The following is a 24,940-nucleotide window of genomic DNA, read 5'->3' as shown; positions in this document are numbered from 1 at the left end:
AGGGAGTAGTTTAAAACAAGCAAAAATCCCTAGTCATCTGAGGGATGGAAAAGAGAATAAATAGCCTGAGGCTAAAAACAGTGGCCAGGTGGGATGGTCTCTTCTGAGTGCTGCCCTGGAGGCCTGGATAATGGCAGATGGTCCCACCAAACATGGACCCAGTCTCTATGTTGTGGATTGTGCTGTGGATTCCCACTCAAATCTAGGGCTATGGGCTGAGGACTGATAAAGACTACGGAATTCATCCCCATGGCAACACACAGGAGTCCAGCCCATGTATAGAGTGAGTGGATTTTTTTTTTTTTCAGGTCCAAGAATTTATTTTGATTATTTGAATTTGGATTCTTACATAAAAATGCTCTGAGATGATAATTTTTTTATTTTTTTCCAGCTTCGCTAAAGTATAATTGACAAAGATTGTATATATTTAAGATGTACGATGTGATCATTTGAGAGTGAATTTTCACAGTATTTTTTCTAGGTATTGAATGTGGTGTTTGTGAGGATGGCTTTATTGGTATAATAAATCTGCAGGGTGGAGTTCTTGATACTCCATCATCTTCACAAAAGCAGGTCCCCTTGAAATTGATTACAAAAGCCCTGAGACACAGAACTCTGTTCTAGTGGAACCGTCTGTCTGGGGCTGTCTGGTATGGTAGCACCAGCCACATGTGGTTGACAGACACTTGAAATGTGGCTAGTGCAACTGAGGAACTGAATTTATATTTTTATTTGATAATAATGAATTTACATGTAAACACTGTCGTGCTTATAAACAGAACGCAATGCCCGTTTTATGGGTCTTCACTCTCTCCGATCCTCTCTCATGAAGGTCTTCCTTTTCCTCGTAGACACGCACGCCCTGGTAAGCCTCCTTCAAAATCTGAACAAAGCAAACTACCACCTGCCCATCATCGTGACAGATTCAGGGAAACCACCCATGACGAACATCACAGACCTCAGGGTACAAGTGTGTTCCTGCAAGAATTCCAAAGTGGACTGCAACGCAGCGGGGGCTCTGCATTTCAGCCTGGCCTCAGTCCTACTCATCTCTCTCTTCAGTTTAGCTTGTAAGTCAGCCTAACTCCAGTGCATGCACAAGGATGAAAACATAACTTCACTGAAGCCGTTTCCCCCCCATATATCTTCCAAAAGAATTTATCCCAGAGGGACATTTATTTTTAGTTTATGTCTATATAATAGAAAGTGTTACATGTAAAAGTGCTCCAATATTTAAGGGCATATTAACATCTCTCTGCCAACCAAACTTAGCAATTGTGAGCAAAGGTACTCTTCGCTATCATTCCTGCAGATGCCACTGAACTTGAGCTAGTACAAATGTGCCCAGATTAGTTAACTGGTCTGCCGAGGCCTTATTTCAATACCTCTGCATTGTGTGGAATAATCTTTTTCAAGTAGACACTATACCTTTTTAAGAACAATCATGAGAATTCGTGAATGGAAGTTTGGCCATAGGAGAAGAGATATAATTCGCACATCATTTTTTTCACTGACAGGTAGTAAGAGCTATAATATAATGAAGCATTATTTTAAAGAAATGAATTATTATGCCTAATAATATAGATATAAGTATAAAATTTAATAGATATGTATATCAAATATTTCCTATTTATTGAATACTAATCCAATTTTAACCTTAGCAATTATTTATACATAGCTAATGCCATTCAAAAGCCTTTTGGGCCTCGGTATTTACATTTTGATGTGTTGCAAGGTTATTGATGTAATTTTGAATTAGGAAGTTGAGAAATTGATGATTAGAAAGGAAAATAACAAAAGTTATTATATCCCGGTGACAGCGGCAAATAGGGTCAACAGGAAATTCTATATTTCAACATTGTGTATAAAGCTCTGTGCTGGGCCCGCATCCTGTGGGTAGAACTAAGGAGGGAAAGACCTTACAGTAAGTGTCTTGGTGGAAGAAAGGAAGGAAGGAGGGAAGGAAGAAAGGAAGGAAGGAAGGAAGGAAGGAAGGAAGGAAGGAGGAAGGAGGGAGGGAGGAGGAGGGAGGGAGGGAGGGAGGAGGGAGGAGGAGGGAAGGAAGGTGGAAGGAAGAAGGAAGGAAGGAAGGAAGGAAGGAAGGAAGGAAGGAAGGAAGGAAGGAAGGAAGGAAGGAGGGAAGGAAGCTATCCCTCTCAGTCTCGAATTCTTCTTTTTCTTAGCTTTCTTCTCTTTTCCCTTTTCTTCAAGAAATAAAATGTCACGCATAAGGTGAAATTCCCTATGTTCCTCTCCTGGTTTCCTTTCCCGTTCTCTCTCCCCAGAGACAATAGCTATCATGAGTTAGAGTGTGCCTGACATTGTTTTATATTTTTACTACACACACACACACACGTAGTTTTATTTTGTGCAGTTTGAAAACTTCATGAAATTTGTATTATATTGAACATGATGTTCTGCATCTTGCTTTTCTTCCTCTTTCCATCACATTTCCAAGATTCATCTATATTGTTCTAGTTCAGGGGTCAGCAGACTTTCTCCATGAAGGGGCAGAGCAAATATTTTGGGCTCTGTGGGCCACATCAGGTCTCTATCACATATTCCTTTTTATTTTCTTTTTTTAATTTATTTCCATCTTCTGTTTTTTACTACTTCTTAGCTTGAAAGTCATACAAACACACTATGACTCACCAGCCATAGTTTACTGCTACACTAGTTCATTCATTTTAACTGCTGAAGAGTATCCTGTTGTATGAATATGCAATGTATTCCTCTATCAACAGACATATTAGGATTGTTTATAATGTCCTGCTGTGACCAACTCTATTGTAATAAACATGTGGAATCTGTTTTCCACATGTTTATCTTCTCAAGTGAGCACTAGTCAGACGGTGAGCCCAGTACTGGGTCTGGGTTCTAGGAGCAATTGGAATTCACATAAAGCAGAGTCTGGATTAATAAGAGAGTAATACCTCCTACGTGCTTGTAAAGAAATAAAATATGTGTGTGCATATGTGCAAGTTATGTGTGCATGTGTTATACATGCATACATGTGTTGCATGTGTTATATGTGTGCACAATTGTGTGTGTTGTGTACATAAAGAGAAGATCATGAGTGACCACTCACACATCACCCAGTATAAATCCAATTATACAATATCAAAGCCTGACTCTCAATGACATCCCTTTGAAGAACTAAGGCACTGCAGCAGTGGTCCCCAACCTTTCTGGCACCAGGGACTGGTGCTCCTATGAGAATCTAATGCCTGATGATCTGAGGTGGAGCTGAGGCTGTGATGTTCGTGCTGGGGAGCGGCTGCAAATACAGATGAAGCTTCGTTCGCTGATCTACCGCTCACCTTGCACTGTGCGGCCCAGTTCCTAACGGGACACTAGACCAGTACTGGTCATGGACCAGGGGTTAGGGATCCCTGCACTGCAGGACACTACTCACTTATCAGCTACTCTAGACTTTAGTGAGTTTTTGAAATGGAGACTTCCTCTCTCTACTTGTTGAAATACAGATTCCCACGCCTGTCCAACCTGTAAAAGCAACATCCCAGGTGACAGTGGCCTTCAGCACACAGACTCCGGGTTTGGATATTTTTAAACAATATATTTTACAATAATACACATGTCTGGTACTACCAATCCATATATTACATATTAGTAAGACAATCTGTTTATATTAAAAGCAATATTAATAAAGGTAGCAGTATTTTCTTCTTATAAGCAAGAGATTTTCCTGTGCCCCATATTTTGGGGACCCCTGGCCTGCAGATATCAATAACGAGCATGTTCCCAAAGATTACCCACTTCTCATCTCCCTCCACTGAGCTCTTAGATCAGTTAACGCAAAGCAGAATGGCCTGATAACTCCTAAAGAACTCATGTTCATTTTATACTCAAAATATTATCACTGAGAAAAAACAGATGCATGTATAACATGTTTGAGAGATCAAATGTGCTTTTGTTTCACATAAATGGAGAGCCATCCTCTCTAGCATGACAGGTCATCCCACTGCAGGTAAGGGTATCTGGAGGTAAAGCCAAAACCATCCTCAAAAAGGAGCTTTGAATCTCCTTACATAGCTGGAAAGGTACTGGGTTGACCCTGTCTAGTGCTGTGCACCACAAGACAGGTAGTTTCAGCCCAAAAAAACAATGATGAACAGGTGTTACCACTCACCTATTTGACTTCAAAAAGAACATGAGTCTGGCCTATATAAAAGGCATAAGGTTATTTAATACTGTCCATTTGAACATTAGAGGTGCCTGCCAAATAAAAAGATTCTTGTTTTATTATATATCTAGCCCAAGATGTTCTTCCTAAAAAAAAAAAAAAAAATGGATGTATCTAATAAGACATGTGAGAAACTTGGTCAGAGCTAACAAAAATAAGTAACCCTGGGTGTCCTATGACTCAGACACTGTCTCCTAAAAGCAGAAGTCAAAGTGGCCAACCCACCTGTGCCAATACTAACATGATGTTGACAAGAGGCTGCACAGAAAGGGAAGTAAACCATAAGCAAAATGGGGCAGCAGGGCAGGTGGGAATTCTAAAAGGACTGAAACTAGACTATCAAGTGCAAGGATAAGATAACTTCCTAACTCAACCACTGTCCTTGAAAGAATCTGGGATCTGGATGAATCTGTTTGATTTTTCTTTAAAGCAGGAGCTGGCAAACTATGGTCCAATGACCAAATTTGTCCCGTGTCCTGTTTTTGTAAATAAAATTTTATTGGAACACATCTATATCTATTAATTTACGTATTGTCTGTATCTGCTTTCAGAATTGAGTAGTTACCACAGAAACCATAAGACCCGCAAAGTCTGAAATATTCATTATCGGGTCCTTTACAGAAAAAGTGTGCCAACACCTTCTTCAAAGCATTCTTCATAAATCTGCATCACATAACGTGGGAAGAAAAAAAAAGGGGTTTTCTCCTCCCGTCAAATAATATTCAGGTCCAAGCAGACTGCATTAACCAAACACCCTGATGTTCCGTGGCTTTTCTGTCTATTTTCTTCATTGGCTTGGTGATTTTATTGCACTTTATAAATCTGAAAACTCAGAAAGGTCCCAAGGGCCCAAGTGAGTAAGCAGTGAGGCCAGCATTCACTATTAGACTGCCTCCCTTATAGAAAAAGATAATAAAAACATTTGAGTTTATTATGATACTGTAGATGGCTTTATTGCAACTGAGAATTAAACTGAGAGATCTGCACGTCTCTCTTTGACATCTAAATATAAAGGAAATAAAACTAATGACATTGAAAGTAATAAAAAATGTAAATGAAATTATTTTTACTGCCAATTTTGTTGTTTAAATTACATGTTGATGACATTGTGGGGTGCATAATTCTCCCCCTAGGACCTTCACAAGATCCTAGGCAATCTGCCTTTTCTAATTATAGCCTTATCTGGAATTTTCTATAAATGGAATCATGCAATGCATGTTGTTGACTGTATCATTTTGTTCCTCTTTATTGTGAAATGTGTTATGGGCAGAGACAGGGCCTGGAGAAGCACCAAACTCAGGTAAAGCAGGCAGTCCTCTGCCTGGCGATGTCCCCAAGTCATGCTTTGCAGAGGAGCAGTGGTCCCTTACCGTGGTACAAAATCGTGGACAAAGATAGTTGACTTCCAGGGGCTTTCTATGTGCCTGCTATGCACATGTGAAGCTAAGAGCTTTACATGTTATGTAGATGATCTCATGTAATCAGCTCAACAGCCCTACAAAGTAGGATCGTTTGTGTTATAGTCTAAACTGACTTAAAACAGGGATTGGCAATTTCCCCATTTAGTGGGTTTTATTCAGCCCCAGTTTTTTTCTATTTTTCTCAATGACCAAAATTAAGTTATTGGTACCACACTGGAAAGTATTTTTAAATAAAATCAGTGATGTCATTTAATATGTTCTTTTCACATCCTTCTTCGAATATGAAGGAGCCTGCAGGATATGATTCCCTGCATCCAAGTGACTAAAGAATTTTTAAGGCAGTGGTAGCAAGGGCAGTGAAAAATTCAAGTGAAATAGGATATTAAATGAGTTCAGAGCTTGGCTATTTTATGAACAAGTTGACTGGGTAGTTTAGAGATTGATGATCATCCCAGATATTTTATGAATACGAAGTGAATGCAAAGGAATTCACTTGTCAAACAATATAAAGGTCCCTGGGTGTAGAAAATAACAACGAAAAATTGCATCTGAATTAGCTTATTAATTTCCATGGCCCTTTCTATAAAACAGCTTTAACCCTTAACCTTAATATCACCTTGTTTATACATGAGTCCCATTACAAAGACTTTTTATCCAGAATTTAGAGAAACTGCTTTAAACTTTTCAAACAGATAAATGACAGGTTAACCCTCTAAAAGTAATGAGGTGCAGAGTAGGGGGGTGAGTTTTACATACTAATCCACCCCTCAACAGGTTTTGAATGAAAAGGCCCAAGGTTTAGAGAGTAATAACCCATTATAGTTCTAGTGATCAGTTCATTCTGGAAGTAGGATCATGTACATCGTAGGCTGACCTTTCAATGTTTAATTTTTTTTTTATTGTAACACAAGATTTGGTGGTACCAGTTCCCTGTACAAATTCGGGATATAATAATTAAGCAAAAATGTCAGAGAACCGACCTATTTCCATTCACACTATCATCAGGCCAAATGGAGGACCCCAGGCTGGTGTGCAACCTAGAGAATAACCATAGATTTGGCAACCTCAGTAAACTTTAATAAGACTGTTCAGGCCGTGAAGATGGCAGAAATGGCCATGAGCCAAATACCCCACAGCCTCTAGAAGCTGGAAAAAGCAAGGCTTCTCCCCTGGAGCCTCCAAAAGAACACAGCTCTGCCAGCACCTTGATTTTAGCCCCATAAGACTCATTTGGGACTTCTGATCTCCAGAGCCGTAAAAGAATAAACTTGTGTTGTTTGAACCACTACGTTTGTGGTCATTTGTTACAGAAGCCCTAGGAAACTAATACACTATGTCTGAAGAACCACCAATAGCTATCTTGCTCTTGTCTGTTACTAAAAAAAAATATCTGGGATGATCGTCAGTCTCTAAACTACCAAGTCAACTTGTTCATAAAACGGCCAAGCGCTGGGCTCACGTGCGAGAGATAGGGCTCAGTGGTAGCAGAGGTGATAGCCGCTGCCGGTCTGCGATGAGATGTTTGACATTAAGCATTTTGGGAGAAGTCTAGCTTTTGAAGACCTAAACCAGCAGAACTATTCATTCTCTCTTCAAATGTTATACTTAAGAAAAGAATTTTTCTTCAAGATAGTGCAATGTTTAGAAATGCATTTATTACAGCTTGTCAATCACGTATCTAGTATTTAGCTAAAATGTTTTGAATCGAATTGAGATCTTTCTTGACTTAACTCTGAATCTCTGCCATTCAGGTCTGTGAGAACTCCTGACATCTGAAGCTTGACTACCAAGTTTCCATAGCAACAGGAAAAAAGGAAAAAAAAAATCCAAATCTGAAGATTGCCGTTTACAGCTCTCGAACTTCACAACTAGGCCTCAATTGCTCCAGATTTTCATTTTCTTTGCAATTTCACTTAGTCTGTACTTCATCATTTTGACAGCATCTTCCTTTCTCCTTTAATTAATGGAACCCTCTGAATTTTCCCTGAATGTTTAAAGATCATGGCATATAACTTGACCTTCTGGGAGCAGAAACAACGACTACTTTTTCTGATGTGTCGCCATGTTGCTAGTTAGCACTCCCCACATCCGGCTTTGTCTGTGGGTTACTATTTGTATATGTATGAGTATCTGTATGTGTATATACCCAGTATTTATAGAGAGAGAATATACAGGAGAAGCCTAGTTTTGATATGTTATTCTTCCTTAAGAGGCTAAACAAAGAAGGGATAGAAGCCACGGCAGCTGACCCCTCCAGGGCCTCAGCAGCACATTCAGCACTAATGCAGACCACAGCTGACGCTTCTCCACCATCCCATTCAGTCTGGACACTCAGTCTGGGCACCGCCACAACCAGCAGGCAGGTCCACAGAGAGGGAGAGCAGAGACAGAAGTCTTTTCTCTTTAGTCCGAGGACTATAACCAGTTTTCACTGCCAATCATATGCCATGATCCAGAGTGAAAGCGGCGAAGAGCAGAACAGGAAATTTTACCATCAAATGCGGGAAAAAGGGCTGCAATATTCTTTCATGGACACCTGTGTGCATTTGTACGTGTCCTGAATCCACAGTCCCGCTGGTTCTTATGGGGACACAGATCACAGCAGAGAATCTCTCCCTCTCGGTATATGTACAATTGCAAGTGTCATCATGGAGGTCACACATGTAAATGGTGAGGTCAACAGGTACCGTGTGTATACATATATATGCCCACATGTATAGACATACACTTATGCACATACACATCATTTGTTTCATATATACATGCATAAGATAGAGTAAATACAGGTAGTTTTAAAAGTACCCTTTTGTGTGAATTGACTACCGTTGTTTGCAAACCTAAAAATAAAAGATGTTCATTATGTATGAAAAGTAATTGATTTTTATTCCGTGAGCATGTAAAAGTAAGAGGAAAGTTAGTGCTCGTACTAAGATTATCTTCTTGTTGATAAACTGTAAATGAACCGTCAAAGCTCACACCAAATTTTTCTATCGGATAAAACTAGCGACAGCCTGTGGCTTTTTATTAGAGTTCACCACAAACTAGGGTAAGGTAAGTGTCTTAGCATATTTTAATGCAGTTGCTTACTAAAGGTTTTTAACCACGCGCACACACACGCACACACACACACACACACGCTTTCTTATGCAATCTATGTTTGCATCTGTGCTTTTCAGTTTGCCTTCTGTAGGAAGTAGAAGTCATATGTTGTCTTTATTGTAGTAAAATTATGCCGATAGAGTTCCATATATTGTATTTGTTTCAATAGTAAATCTTTTTGGAGCATATAGAATGCAGACTTTTTTTTCCATTAAAATAAATGGGTATTGGTGGTTAAAACTGCTGGACAACAGCTTTTTTCTGATTCCTATGTTGTGTCTACTGTCACTGATGCTGAGTCTTGCTTTAGTGCAAGTTCACAATTTTGACTAACCATCTGGGGTCCCCCATACAGCTCTTGTTAGGTAAGTCTATAAAGCCAGAAGCACCCACTCACAGCTTGAGCAACGCACTCATCTTATCCACCATCATGAACAATTTAAGCATCTCACAATTGGCTGTGAAGATGATTGCATACTTAAAGAAGAGCAAGATCATCTCAGTTTGATGACTGCATGACACATAGTCACAACCATCTGTACACTGGACGTGGGTGTTTTTTTTCTCAAACAATTCCTGTTGCTCAGTCAGAAGATGCCGCATCCCAAACGTGACACGGTGGTTCTCCACAAGTACATGGAGTAAGCTCAGGGGAAAGGGGATCCAAGCCTGCACATTCACACTTGACAAGACGTCCATTTCTGGCTTTATAGGATGCAGCCTCGTGTCTCCCTGGTGGACCTCACTCCCCTTCTTCCCACAAGGCAGGGGGAGGCTGCTCGCCCTGGAACAAACCAAGGACCATGCTCAGATGGCCAGGTGGTTGGTAGCCTGACCCATCAGCTAACAGTCCAAAAGCTCACCTCCCTTCATGAACCTGGGCCATCTGTAGGGAGAAATACAGATATCAAGTGACCCATCTATGACACTTGCTCAAATTAAAAAGTAGAGACTCCTCCTTTTCTCTCAAGCCAGGAATTTCTCCTACACTTTCTAAATGGGTATTTTTCTCTTGAAAAAGAGAAATCAAGTCAGTAGCTTAACTGAGAATACAGAAAAATAGGCATAAAGTGCATACTTCATTAACAAGTAGCATATGCCTTAATTTGCCCCTGTTTAAGTATCTTCCCTGTCCTCAGAGCTCTTATCAATTCAGAGATATTTCTATTATGTTGTTCTCGCTAATCATTTCAAAAGAAATAGACCAATTCTTAGAAGCCAGCGTAGTAGTACTTCCTGAGTCACAGGATGTTTTTTAACTTGCTGGAATCCATTTACCTTATTTCCTAAAAGCAAAATGGAATCAAAATGTTATGTCTTTATTACCAATGCATTTTATTGTAGTCCAAGTTATTGGGGAAAAAAAAGTCAAGAGCCAGAAATCACTTTTCCCAATTACTGACCTCAAGACTGAGGGTTTTCTTTCCATTGAGTGAACAGTCACACCTTCTTCACTTTTTATTAATACTTCAACCACTATAGTTCATTAAAAGTTACATTTTATCCCCATTTTACATATGATTAATTATTTGGGATAATTTGTTTTAATAAGAACATGAAAACATTTTCTAATTTTGATAAAAGTTACCTTTAATACTCCAGTTCTCTCCAAATGAAGATCATTTCAGGTAGATGTACCTGCCCTCTCAACCAACATCTGTAATTATGAACATAGCAAAATAAATTCAGCTAAATTTCATGGTAGGTATCAAATAAGACTTTGATTCTTAAAGAACATTTTTAGAAATTTTAATAAGTCATTCTAGGTTTTCAAAATGTCATTTTAAACAGTCTGATAAATGGAATAACCATCTACAATCAAACTCTTGACATAGATTAGATTGTATTTTATCCAAAATAAATACATTGGGTCTTGAACTTAAGATGTGGCAACTAAAAACTTATTAACAAAGCTATGTTTGATGCTGGGGTTAGTGCAATTGTACCCATAAACAAACTACCCAGGTGACTCTGAAGAAAAGTCTACAGTTCTCCTGGGGAGTATGAGCAAGGTACAAAAATCCAATTGATGATGATGGTAATGATGATTTAGATTTATTGCTTATTATGTGCCCACACTGTACAAAATCTTTATTCCTAGTAACTCATTGAATTCTGAAAACAACCTTATGAGGCAAGTACTCTTTTCTTCTCCAACTTTCAGATAAAGAAAGCTGAGGCTCAGAAAAATCAGATGGCTCACTCAGGGTAAGTGGCCTCCAGAACCAGAACCCAGGGCATTTAATTCCAGGGCTCATGTCATTCCCACTGTATCACAGTGCCACTGCCAACTCTGCTGCAAAACCAGACAAAATGTCTACAGACCAGAAAACTCTCATCTGAAGCCCTAATTAGCATGACTATCTGTTCAGACCAACTAAACAGACCTACTTTTTCTTAACTTTCTGTTAAGAGTGTTAAAACTATTCTAAATTAATATGGAACCTTAGAAATGTTTCCTGTGCAAGATATTATAATTTTCTTAAGTATTTCTTCCCTTCCCTTCTCTGACTTGTTAGCAGGTACACGAGGGGCTCTACCAGATTAATTATATATCTCAGTTATCCAAAGGAAAATTCACATCCTCCCAAGTACCCAGTCTCTGAGGGGAGGGGAAGCTGAGGGAGAAAGTGGTGTGGGATCTTCGGGAGCGTACAGTGTCCTTAGCTGTAGACAAATTCTAAAGGATCTTCAAGCAGTTTCTGATTTTGCAGACATAGCACATTAATCTAGCCACGTGTGGTTGACTTAAGCATGAATCATCAGGTATATCACACTGAGAGAAAGGCGAACACAGAAAGAACGAACTACCTTTTTGTTTAACTACTAAATAATAATGATGATAATAACTATAATAATCTAATACTCTGGCTAGACCTTTCACAAGGATGATGCATCCCATCTTCTATTCTTATCTGGCTTTTAAGATTGGAATCTACCTCTCATAATCTAATAAGATGTCTTCATCTAAAGCAATTAACAATTCTTTTGCTATGAAATATGTTACCCTTATTATATCTTCTATTGCTAATGGGTTAGCCCACCACTAAAAAAATTTTATAGTTTTGACTGTGTTTACATAAAAGCATGTACAAAATATGTAGAGAAAGAGAAAATGGTAGGAATGATGTGTGAACAAGGACTTTAATTCCATAAGTTAAGAATAAGTATAATTTAAGCAGAAATAATTTAGATATTCATCAAATTCAGTAGGCAGAAGAGCCTCTTCCTATCATTCATGCTACATCACTATCATAACATTAATCGTTGGAGGGTTGCTGAGCTTGATAAGCCTTCAAACCATTTTATTTGGCTCCCAAGTGTTAGCTGAGAAGCAATGAATGTGGTTAAAATACAGTAATTCTCCCTACAAAGTTATAAAGCCTTTGAGAAAGTGGCTCAAACAAGCACTATAAGTGTTTGCTGAAATTTTCCATTTTCCACTACTTTTTTGAAGCTTTTCCTTTAGAAAGTAATAAAGTCATTTTTTATCTATAACCAACATGCATTCAGATTATTAAAGAGTTAAAAATGAAGGCTATATGAAAAAAATTATGTGTCGTCATGCACATATTCACATGGTTCTAGTGTTAAATATTAACACCAAGATAAAGATATTATTATCCCAAGATAAAAATGTTTAGAATTTGTAAAGGAATTTTTTTTTTTACAAACACTCAAAAGGGATAAGTTTACCGTTTAAAAATATTTAATTCTATTACAGATGTAATTCTTTTGGGCCCCGGTTGCTGAATTGCTTATAGTTTCTGAGCCGTAAATTAACATTTGATTTGTTAATATAGTTGCAAAGAAATTTGTAACTTTTTGTGAAATATTTAAATAAAAGTTATCTGGGATTTAACGTGTTACTTGGTCTTAGACCATCTTGAGTACAGTTGAAACACAGAACAAAGAGATACTTTTTCAAACGATGCTCTGGTTGGCCTGTAATGCTTAAAGACCAAGACTGAAACCAAGTGCTGCCTGACTAACAGTTAACTCTTTTCCTCTTTTTTCATAACAGTCAGATCCTATAATTTGGAAGAGACAGATAGATGATGATAGATATTAGATGATAGATACATGATGGTGATGGCAGATGATAGATAGATAGATAGATAGATAGATGATTGATAGATACATGATCGATAGATAGATGGAAGATAGATGATAGATATAGATAGATAGATAGATAGATAGATAGATAGATGATAGTTAATAGATGATAGATGATAGACAGATGGAAGATAGATGATAGATATAGATGATATAGAGATAGATGATAGATAGATATAGATGATAGTTAATAGATAGATGATAGGTAGATATAGATAGATGATAAATAATAGATAATAGATAGATAAATTGATGATAGATGATCGATAGATAATAGATAGATGATAGGTAGATATAGATAGATGATAGATGAAAGATAGGTAGATAGATGATAAAGAGAGCGAGAGTGAGAGAGAGAGAGGGAGGATAGATAGCAAGAAGATTAGTGAGATCCCTAAAAAAAGGAGAGGAATGGTACAAATATTTAATAAGTGCCTCCTATGGGCCAGATGTTTTACCTATTTATATTTATGGGCTTGAAGAGACTGAAGAAGTTTGAAATGTCCACTAAGGAGTGGGAGTGAGCACAGCCCAGGCCACTAGAAAGACGAGGCATCATGTCCTGAAACTGCTGTAGTGTGACACCAGCAGGTATGTGATTCTCAGCAGCTGCATTCAGCAACCTGGGAGAAAAGCGAACCAGGTAAACTGCAATTCAGACCAAGGTTGGGTAACAACAGAGCTGATGCAGGTGAAACTGGGGAAAGGACGAATCAAAAGTTGTCTAAGGCCTAGCACTAATCATTCCTTCTCTGCTTACACAAGGCACGCACACACACCGCACTTCACTGTAGTCACACGTGTACATCAACACTTCCTTAGTGCAGATCTGGGAAAGGAGGAGTTCAAGCTGAGAATGGCCCAGCTTGAACCGAAGAACAATTATAAAAGTACCATATTAATCTCATGCAAAACCAAACCACCTTGAAAGGGGAAAAGAGAATTACTTCAGCTACATAATTAGTCTAGAAAGAGCTAAAAAGAATGCTAAGAGAAGAAAAGACATCTATGACACTTTTTAAAGGTTTAAAATGAGGGTTGTTCAAAACCAGTTTTAAAGGTTAATTACTAGTGCCTTACACATGATACAGTAGTTTTGTTAATGGAACAATATTCAGTTAGGTTCAGTGTGTCAACCCCATAAAGTAAGAATATCAGCCATGACTAAAAATTAGTGAAGCTTTTGCATAAAGCAGCTGTTTAAAAGACATTGGTCTTTACAATGTCTGTTTAAGTGCAAAAAAAAAAAAAAAGTTTTCACTAAAGAAGTGTCATGTTTGCTTACTCTTTGTGTAAAGAAAATGTCAATCAGTATAAAAAAGATTTCAAGTCTCCTGACAGAAACGCCAGCGACACACACACACACACACACACACACACACACACACACACACAAACAAAACTCCAGTTCCCAATGCTAATTCATGTTCTCTGTTACTCATGACCATAAGCCAGATGTGTCTAGAAATCTAGAGTGTGGGTGTCCAGACTTCTTTGCTGGGTGTGGGAGCCGCAGTGATTGGGGTCCACAGTGAGAAGGCCTGAAATCCCACCCAGCATTGACCACTCACTAACTAAATGATTCTAGAGGTTCATGTCAACACTTTATCACATACCAAGCATGATACAAATTTAAAATGGTATGACTTTACCAGCTGTTATGGTTGAATTGTGTCCCCCTCAAAAAAAGACATGTTGAAGCCCTAACCCTCAGAACCCTAGAATGGCACCTTATTTGGAAACAGGGTCTTTGCATATATAATGTTAGAATGGGGTCATGCTGTAATAGGGTGGGCTCCTACTCCATAAGAAGAAGAGAGGGAGACACAGGGAGAAGGCCATGTGAAGATGGAAGTGGAGATTGGAGTGATGCATCTACAAGCTACAGAATGCCAAGCATTGCCAGCAGCCACCAGAAGGTGAGAGCAGGGCACAGAACAGATTCTCTCTTAGAATCCTCAGAAGGAACCAACTCTACTGACACCTTGATTTCAGACTTCTGGCCTCCAAAACTGTGAGACAATAAGTTTTTGTTTTCAGCCAACTGACGGCCCTAGGAAAATAACACACCAACCTTCAATCTCAATATATACAGAGAAAACTTCTCAAGAAATGGCCGAAGTGAAAATAAATTCATACATGTATAACAAGTGAACAGGATTCTAGTCAATGTTCATAGATCCCTCTAAAGCTACTGATCCTCTACTGAGGGTGATCCCTCCCACTCCAGGAGTCACTTGGCAGTGTCTGGAGGTATTTTTGGTTGTCACAGCTGAGTAGGTGGTTGCTACTGGCATCTTGAGGGTAGAAGTCGGAGAAGCCACTCAACATCCTACAATGTACGGGGCACAGCACACCTCCCACAACCACCAAGAATTATCCAATCCAAAATGCCTATGGTGCTGCTGTCGGGCAGCCCCGCTCTAAACTCAGACATCTCAGAGAATTCTAGAATGATTGGAAAAAAAGAAGGTAGAGTCTGAAAGTCCTGGGCTCAGGTCCTTTCTCTTCTCAATCTGACAGCCTGGTTTAAGAGTTTCAGCTGCTCTGTGTCTGTTTGCTCATCATTGTAAACAGGTGGTAGTTATATCACAAGGGTTTGTCTGAGGATTAACTTTAAACACTGAGAGATGTTTTTTTAAGTGATCAGGTAAGACACTAACCAAATACCAGTTAAAAACAATCAATCATAGGAAGATCCGGCGGGTGGCGGGGAGAGGGCGCTCACAGAGAGAGGCTGAAATGGGGGCCAGCGAGTGGCTGATGAAGAAAGTTCAGTCTTATGCCTTCCACAGCCAACCCCCCCAGGTTTGTTACAGATGCTGTTACAGCTCCCCTCAGCCTCTCTGCAGCTAAAATCAAGCTGGAACTGACCCCTAATACAGTCCTTAAACAAGGAATGTGAATGTTGTGGGGACATGCCAGGCCTTCAATCAAGGACTCTCCTACTCCTTTGCCAATGAGACCTACTCCCAAGACCACCTGTGGGTCTCCACAATGAGATCCACTCCCAAGACCACCCGACTCAGCAGGGCCCTGTCTTTAAACACCCAAATCCTGTCTCTTAAGCCAGCACACTGCTCCCTCCTTGACCAAATCAGAAACCTTCCCCACTCAACACCATGTAACATCATGTTGAATGAAAGAAGCCAGGCACTAAGGAGGCCTTACTGCCTGATTCTTATATGAAGTTGAAACACAGGCAAAACTAACCAACTGTGTTAAAAGTCAAGACACTGGTCAGTCGCCCTGTGAGTGAGTGGGTGGGTGGGTGTGAGTGAAAGGAAAGGAGCCGAGGGGCTTCTGGAGGGCTGGTCATATTTCTTGACTTGGGGGTGTGGGGCTTTTTGGAAAGTAGTGTAGGATTTCTGAACCATCCAGAACATACTTTATAATTAAATTAAAATTAAAAGCTAAAAACAATCAGGAAAATCTAAAAACAAACTGCCCCACCGCACCAGCACCTCCACTCAACCCTTGTGGGGAGGAGGAAAAACACTGGGACAGAGAGCTTACGTAACCAGGCCAGAAGCTGGGCAGCTGTGGCGTGGTGGGTGCGCCCCTCAGCCCTGGGACTTCAGTTACCCCTCCGGGGACCCGAACCCCTTCTCCCTTCCAGGTGATTGTGGGGTTTTGTTGGAAGTCAGGCGGCGGCACAGGCCTGGGCTCGGCACCTTGAAGGCGCCCAGCAAGTGAGTCCCCACGGGCCAAAGGAAACCAGAGCGGCCTTTAAACGGAGAGCCAAGAAAGAGGTCAAGGTCACTCCTTCACCGGTTCGCCGCAATGCAGTGTTTGTTTCCCTTTTTTCCACCAGGGCTGAGAATGGGGCGTGGCTAGGGGCGGGGTCAGGGGCGGGGTCAGGGGCGGGGCGGGGGCAGAGCAGGGCAAGGAGAGGAGAGGCGGGGTCTCTTCTTGGAGCGGAAGCGCGAGACCTCAGGCCTTTCCGCGCGCGACACCAACTACAGCTCCCATAACGCCCCGCGGCCGCACGCCCCGCCTCTGTCGTCGCGAGAAGGAGTCGCTAGGGGCGTCTGCGCGGAGAAACGGAAGTGTCGGTGACGGTCTGAGACTTCACCGCCAAGCTGGGAACCGGGGAGATGGCCGAGACTGACCCCAAGACCGTGCAGGATCTCACCTCGGTGGTAAGGGACGACTGTGCGAGCCCGAGGCCGCGGCATCCCCGGGCGGCGCCGGCAAGGCCCGCGGATCCAGGCACTTTCTCCGCGTCGGGCCCGGTCTCTGGAATCCGTGTTCCTAGAGGCTTCGCCTGCGGAGGCCTGCGGCCAACTTGACTCACTGGACCGCTGGGTGTAGGTCCCTGGGCCTACTGACTCCCCCAGGCCCGAAAACCCTCTAATCCCCGTTCACCTGTTCTAGGACTGCGCCCCTCGGGTGACCCCCTGGTCTCCACCAGCTTCCAGTCCCACACCCATCAGCTCTCCACACACTCCACCCTTCAGCTCCTCCCTCACACTCCGATGACTCCCAGCCGTCAAAAACTACTAAAACACCCAACGAATTTCGAATGGCAGCGAGGCCATACGGGGAGCGGCTTCACCAACCCATCCGTCTAATTTGACCGATGGGGAAATTGAAACCCGGGGAGAGAAATGCCTTGCTGAAGGCCACGAAGCCGCCAAGAGGCCGAAATGGGGCTGGAACTCAGGATGTTAGTCTCCCTCTGAGACCAGGGCTGCTATCCTCATCCCATGAAGGTGTCTCAGGGTACGCGTTGGGTGTTTTGTTTGTTTTGTTTCATAGGTGCAGACACTCCTGCAACAGATGCAAGATAAATTTCAGACCATGTCCGACCAGATCATTGGAAGAAATATCCTTTGTACTTATAGTCAGCCTCTTAGGGTTCTTGGGATTCTATTTTCCCGCAGTGGTGTCGATAAATGGGTAGTGTGCGGGCCAACTTCAGCCAGTCATTTACCAAATTTTTTACTGAGTTTGTATGTACTCTTCTTGACAAGTGCTGTGCAGAGAGAGCTGGGGATACAGCTCAACTAGGTCCCCAGTGGCAAGGAACTTACAGTTACCAATAATAATGTATAATATGATTAACATGTGATCTGAACATTTTATATGTATATCTCCTTTGATCCTCACCATAACCTGATGAAGAGATGATAGTGTTACCTTTATTTAGCGGATGAAGAAACGGAAGGCTAGAAAAGTGAAAAAAAAAAGAAGAACTTGCCCAGATCTCATCGCTAGTGGGGCTGGAATTTGTTCCTTGCCCCAGATTCCTGTATTCGTAACCACCAGATTACAGACATACTCTGCTTAACAACGGGATACATTCTGAGACATGTGTAGGTGATTTTATGATTGTGCAAACAGAGTGCATTTTAGACAAACCTAGGTGGTATGGCCTACTGTATACATCTAGGCTATATGGTATACCACCGTCCTGTATGTGGTCCATTGTTGACTGAAATGTCGTTATAGGACACATGACTATAACAGTATCCAAAGGAAATTGGGAAACCAGTTTCATGAAGACAGTTGTGTTCAAGGCAGTAGTCTACAGGGCCCTGGAGGTAAAGGATAGAAACGGGAGATGGTGGTGTGTGTCATCTTTAACTTCACCACTTGATGATATGAGTAGTCGCATTGATGACCTGGAAAAAAACATTGCAGACCTCATGACACAGGCTGGGGTGGAAGAACTGGAAGGTGAAAACAAGATACCTGCTACACAAAAGAGTTGAAGGTGAGGAAAAGGACAATATAAATATGGTGTGTGTCAGTATAATTTTGATATAGTCATTTTCCCAGTTTTTATTCATTAGACGTATATCCCCATTGGTTAACATTAGGTTACAACTGAGTTTATATCATTATAGCTAAAAACAAATGTGTTTTGTTGGCTTGCAAATTCTTATGACTGGCAGATTTTTCACTGTTTTTTTCCTTTACGATAAGCACCCACATTTCCACCTTCATAAATGCCTTAAATTCTAAAGATTCTTTTGGGAACACTTTCTGTATTAGATAAATGCCAGGATAATAACTGGTTATGACTTAGTGAACTAAATTATGGCCACATTAAGCTTTCACCTTAGAATTGATTTAAATTTCCACTGTGTAGTTTCAGATATCAGAGGAAAGACTAATAATAAGAAATACCTACATAGCAAGATAGCTGTGCAGTTGGCTGCCTTATGCTCACCATAGTGGGTTCTTCATTATAATCTTTTTCATGAGAATAGTGGTTACCACACTGCAACCAAAAACTAATTTTTAAACTCTCTTTTCTCCCATTTTTAGCATTTTAATTCCCTATAAAAATAAAGTTTACTGAGGATTTTTAGATAACTAGAGTATCAAGCAGAACATAACAGTAAAAGATAAAAATTCCTTTTTTATTTTCTGAGTATATCCTGGCTGGACCAAATTATAAATAACTGAAATACAGTTTGTGTTAAAGTATAAGAAAATAGAGTCTTAGGAGGTAAAGGACTTATATTTGCTATTTTCTTAACAATACATTGGGTTGATTCTCTGTATGAGTAAATCACATAATTGTTTTGTGTGGGTTGTCATCTTTATTCCTACATAGAGGTAATTTGGAAAATGTCCTTTCAGTCTTAGAAGCTTCTCTGGGTCTCATTATATGACAGTCAAAAATCCCATTGAGTGAATGCGAATAACCTCTTGAGGGTTGAATATTTACAAGTGACAGGGATGATACGAAGAAAGGAGTAGGAGTAGGAAATAGATTTGGAAGTTTTTTCAATAAAGATTCCCAATTAAATCTATTGTATTTTTGCTAGAATATTATGCAATAAAAATAAATTTAGTTCAGTAGAGGATTCTGAAAGGATTTCTTAGTTGATAATTCTGTGTATCATTTTTGTCCTTATGTAATAAATAACATGTTAATGGTTTTTCCTTTTTCAATAGGTTGCTAATTTACACTGAAATCTGGAACATTGTTTTTACAAGCCAAGAGAAGACCGAATGGCTTTTTGCAACTAACTACTATGTGTAGACAGGTTTTATATTATAAAGTTTGCATTCTTCTTATCACATATTATATAGTTAGTTTATAGAGTGATTACCCCCAGTTTCTTGAACGTGGTAACTTCTCTTGGACCTTGGTCAGTTGTGCTATTAAATATCAAACACTATAACTTTGGTGGTTCCTGCATAAAATTGTCAAAATTTTTAGTGTATTTTTGTGAAGTCATTTTTTTCCTATCATTCCTTTTGTAGTGATTGATGTTTGATAAAAGTTGCTGTGTAATTTGTTTCTATTAGACATGTAGTAGATCCTTCTGTTATAATTAGACTTTGTGAAGTAAGACATTTACAGAGTTTAAGGTTCTTTAATTCTCAACACAGAGTGACTGTTGAGCTAACAACACCAATAGTGTGTTGGTGGTACTTTTCAAATGGTTAAAAACATTTACAAATTGTTTATTTAGAAATGCCTGGTACTACTATGTTGCCAGAACTCAGACATGAGTCATAATTTTATGTCTAAATCCCTGAAGTCAGATGCTAAAGTAGTGAAGAGTAACCACTGCCACTTTAGTGTGAGAATTTTTAAATTCGGAAAATTACAGAATTGCCTAACGTAATGAGGCATTCATTAGTTAGAGTTTTGCATGAGATTTGAATACTTCCGTAGAACCTGATGTTGTTCATCTGCAATAGTTACCGTAGAAAATCTGGCAGGATTTTAAAACTCAATTGTTCCATCTTTTCTTTGAGCTACTGAATGGGAAAATAAACAGAAAAGGGAGAAAAGGCCATATTAAGACTGTGCCAGTTGCTTTGTTAAAACATAATAGATGACCTGTAGTAGGCTCAATTTTAAGAAATGCAGTTTCTTTAAACTATTTCTTACCTGAAATCTTGCAGAGTAATTATTGATTATAGAAGACAGGGATAATAACTCTTGCCACTCAAGAATGTAATGTCAGGAGTGCTGAGCCTAGAGTCCAGCATTGACTGTGAAGGAGATCCATGCGACTGTCACCACAAAGTGATTTTGTACAGACAGAAATAGAAGAGTTGAGGAATGGCATTGCGCTTCAGAGAGGAAAACCCTTAACACGAAGTGGTTGGTTGGTTTGCTATATCACCAGTCTTGATTGTATTGCAAATATATAATGATATTAAGAAATTATTTGTCCTATTTATAAATTATATGGGGATCACAAAGGAGAAAATTTATTCTGTGATAAAGTGATTTAACCATTATTATTACCCAGCTGCAGAACTCCTTTGATGAGCAGGTCGTTCTGCAAGGTTTCGCCCTGAAAGCCCGAGGGCTGCTGGACTCTAATGAACCAGCTGAGACCTGTGAGCAGGAAGTTTTCAAGCCTAGTATATGGCAACTGGAACTGATACGGCCAGTTGCTGTTGGAAGGTTAGTCGGAGTCTTAGGAGTTGGCTTCCTTGAGTGATGGAAAGATTCCCGAGGCAGGCTTCCCTGGCCAAAACTATCTGCCATGAATAAAGGTGCCTGAAATCCTGCTATTGAAGCCTCTTTTGTGTCAAAAATGATTCGTTTGGTTTTCTGTTTTCAGATTAAATGCACACACCATTAGATTATGGGCCAAAACCTCTGGAAGGATTAAGTACAAATAACCAAAGGCAAAATGGGAATGGGAAGTGTGGGTGGAGATTGTGTTGCAAGAAGCCTCAGTGACTGTAGGGTTGGTGGACCCTGACAGATGCAGGAGAGCTGATGTTTTATGTCTTCGAGACAGAAACCTTTTCCAAGTGTGTTCCCTGGGACACTTGTCCCGGAAAAGCTCCAGAAAAGAAAGGTTCATGGTCACTTGGGTTTAGAAAACTTGCCTTGTACTAGATCCACTTCATAAAAATTCACAATGCAAATTAGCATATCTAAGTCTCTCAGGTCCCAGAGCTGAGAAATGTGATTCCACTTTGTCACCTGCCAGTTTCCAAGTTATTTGGCCAAGGATCTTTTTAATACTTAGCACCTAATTAACATTTCATTGAACTAGTGTGGTGTAAAATACCATACTCATAGGGAGGTAGGTACCAGTTAAAGTAATCCAATAATAGCTTTGAGTTCAGTTTATAAAGGAGGCCTGCATTGCCAGTACTCACTTAACCTTTTAAAACTCTGAGCCTCCAGGCAAAGCTTTAGCTTTGCGGATGCCTAAATTAAGATACCTCAAGCACACTCACGCACACTCACGCACACTCACGGCCACTGCCTCCCAGCCAGTCTCAACCTTTCTGGCACAATCCCCAGAGAAACAGCTACTTACCCCCAGGGTTGCATACACCCTGCTTGTCCTGTAGCCTCTGCTTGGTGAAACCCACTGCATGAAGGCTTCTAGCCGTGGCCAGGGTTTGTGTGAATTGGCAATGCCCCTTTCTATTTATTATTCTATTCTATTTTATTTATTTATTTTAGGCGAGGCAACCCTTGGTTGACCTCACAGATTGCAAGGACCTTGTCAGTTTACAATCCCTTATTTTTTATGCCTGCAGCACCTGGTCTTCCTAGGTGGTCTCCCATCCAAGTACTAACCATGCCCGGCCCTGCTTAGCTTTCAACACTGCCCCTTTCTAGTTTGAGGCTTGATCTTTTTGTGCAGGAAGATGTCTGCCTCTCTTACTCTCCATCTATTTTTTTTTTTTTTGGTTCATTTAAAGGCCAATAAAGATCCTACTTAGGGCTAATAAATCCAAGTAGTATGGAAGCACTTGAAACAAGCGAAACAACTTTACATTTGATTAAATGTCCTCATCTTCCAGGCCCAGAGGCCCTACCAGCTTCCTCTCTTGACTTCTAGTTACTCCTACTTTCCTTCAAGCCACAAGATTTTAAATATTTTAATCTTATCGATTTTGTTTCTCTGCTGTTTGATTTCTCATAAAGTACTATCATGTTTGACCTTATCAAAATAAACACAGTATTTCAAGTAATGAAAGGTTAATTTGCCTTTGTGAGTCCTTGGAATCCTAACCATGCTTAGAGCATTGTTGCTATGGGGACAGAGTCCTCCAAACAACTTAAAATGAACTTTTTTCACATCCTGTTTGTAAATCAAAGTTTTCTTGTATGGATAATTATGGTCCTCCTTTTTTTGTATTCTGTAGTTTATGTTCTAATTAGATTGAAATGGAGGCATTTGCACAATATGTTGTCAGATCTCCCCCTGAAAATTACCTAGCAACAGGTAATGATGAGTCATAGCTAGCACCTATGGAAAGCATTTATTATAAACCACTCTGCTGTGCTAAGCATTTTGTTCACATGATTTGGCTTAATCTTCCTGACAGCCCCGAGTTAGTTTTGTATCTGGTTTGAACAGAAGGAACCCAGTGCTGGGCATCAGTTAATCAAGGTGTCACACAGCTGGAAGCAGTGACCTTGGGATCTCTACCCACAGGTGTCTAGCCGCAGAGCCTGCTCCTGGCTGTGATTTGTCCACTTTTTTATAAAAACTAAGATTTCCGAATATTTATTTCAGGACTACTTGGGAATCATCAAGCCACTACCTCGAATCTTGAAATTCAGTTTCGAAAGGCTGATTTTGCATTTTCATTAAAACATGGCCTAAATTAAATAATAAACATGCTTGATGCGAATTTTAATTCATAATTGAAACTATTCAGGGCTGTTAGGAAATATGAGCTCCTGGACTAGCACCTACCCCACCCCCTAACGCCCCGCACCCCGCCTTCCCCCAAGTAGGTTATTTGAGAACAACTATAGAAACAAATGAAGTTCGGTTTCTCAAATGTTTGCCTTCACAGAACCACAGGGAGTACTAGCTACTGGTTTTCACATCTGTTTCCTTGGTAACACCCCCATCATTTCTCACACAAAAATTATCCCTTGAGACCCACCTCAGAGGGAAAAATGTCTCTCCCTCAGTGACCTATTTGCTTACTATTTTATCAGGTCACTCTGTTTAAAAAGGAAAAGAGATGACGAGTACAGAAGCCTTAAGGTACCCAGGCAGCATCACCTGGAATCTAAGTTTCCTATTAATGCTATTAAGTGTCTGCTTTTAGCTTCAGCCTCTTTAAAACTTTTTTTCACTCAATGAAAATTGGCAGCGAGGGTGGGGATGTGTCACTGCCCAAAATCAAAACCAGAGGGATTGTGATTGAACATTACACTCATCGACCCTGCAAATCATTTTGGAAATTGGAAAGGAGTTTGTTTCTACAAGTCAAGTTAACTGTTAAAAGAATCAATTCTAATGCTTTGCTCTCACACACTGAGGCTTTCACTAAGAGAGGTGCCTGGAGGTTCCTCAGACATCTGCCTAGGACTAGATTTACACGGATACAGAACATCTATCCGCCTCTCTGCATCCCTAGTACCACTGGTGAAATGTAATTTTTGTTACTCTCTCCTTGAGCAAGGCCAAAGCATGCTTTTATACCACATACGTGTGCATGACACGTAGATGCTACCCTGCTTTATGGTCATAATGTTGGTGGTATGTTTATAGTTTTCTACTTTGTGGACACGTTTTGACCAATTAATCATATTGGTGAATGGCAAAATGTCTACCTTCCAAAGAGGAGCATTATTGTTTCCAAATAATTAAGAATAACCTGGATTCAGGATCAAGACATTTGGAAGCATTTAGCAGCAAGTAACAAAAAGCACAGCCCTGTAGGTGAAAGGGGTCTGTATTGCTTCATAAGGCCCCAGGGGAGAGCAGCTCCAGGGAAAGTGGATGCCACACCACAAGACCTTCAAAGACCCAAGTTTTATCATCTTGGTGCATTTCATGGAAGAGAATGCCTTCCTCCTCCTCTTTGTCTCTTGGAGAGTGAAGAAAATGTTTTCCCATTGAAATATGAGTCAAGTTAACTCATATTGACCGTGCCTCAAACAATCCTTGGCAAGTGACAGATTGAGTCCTGTGATTCTCATCTATCAGTTGGCAGAACTTGAGGATCTGGGGTGCTTCTCTAATGGGTAGAGACCAAGGATGCTGTTAAATATTCTGTAATGCACAGCGTAGCTGCCACCACAAAGAATTACCCAGCTCCAAATGTCAACAATGCACGTGGGGAAACCCCAGCTCACCCCACTCATGATTCACCCTGTGCTTGGTATGAGGTGTACCTTAATAGC

The 24,940-nt window shown here is 40.3% G+C and overlaps 2 protein-coding genes across 2 annotated transcripts in view; both read left to right on the top strand.

Moving 5' to 3' along the window:
- Nucleotides 1-8,964, top strand: part of CDH13 (cadherin 13) — a 967,094-nt gene extending 958,130 nt beyond the window's left edge. The window contains exons 13-14 of the mRNA XM_039888803.1: nt 852-1,070; nt 7,377-8,964. Coding sequence (XP_039744737.1) covers nt 852-1,070; nt 7,377-7,384 — 227 coding nt within the window. The 3' untranslated portion in view covers nt 7,385-8,964. The remainder of the gene's footprint in view (nt 1-851; nt 1,071-7,376) is intronic.
- Nucleotides 8,965-16,824: 7,860 nt separating this feature from the next.
- On the top strand, nt 16,825-21,336 carry HSBP1 (heat shock factor binding protein 1). The gene is made up of 4 exons (XM_039888802.1): nt 16,825-16,982; nt 17,602-17,668; nt 18,439-18,559; nt 19,753-21,336. Exons 1-3 carry the CDS (start codon nt 16,938-16,940, stop codon nt 18,555-18,557), a joined length of 231 nt encoding a protein of 76 aa, XP_039744736.1. The 5' UTR covers nt 16,825-16,937; the 3' UTR covers nt 18,558-18,559; nt 19,753-21,336.
- The last annotated feature ends 3,604 nt before the right edge of the window (nt 21,337-24,940 follow it).

This window comes from Pteropus medius, unplaced genomic scaffold, assembly GCF_902729225.1.
Source record: "Pteropus medius unplaced genomic scaffold, Ma_sr-lr_union100, whole genome shotgun sequence".
In the NCBI taxonomy this organism is placed as follows: domain Eukaryota; kingdom Metazoa; phylum Chordata; class Mammalia; order Chiroptera; family Pteropodidae; genus Pteropus; species Pteropus medius.
Note: the sequence above shows the minus strand (reverse complement) of the source record. Positions and strands in the feature narration are given on the sequence as shown.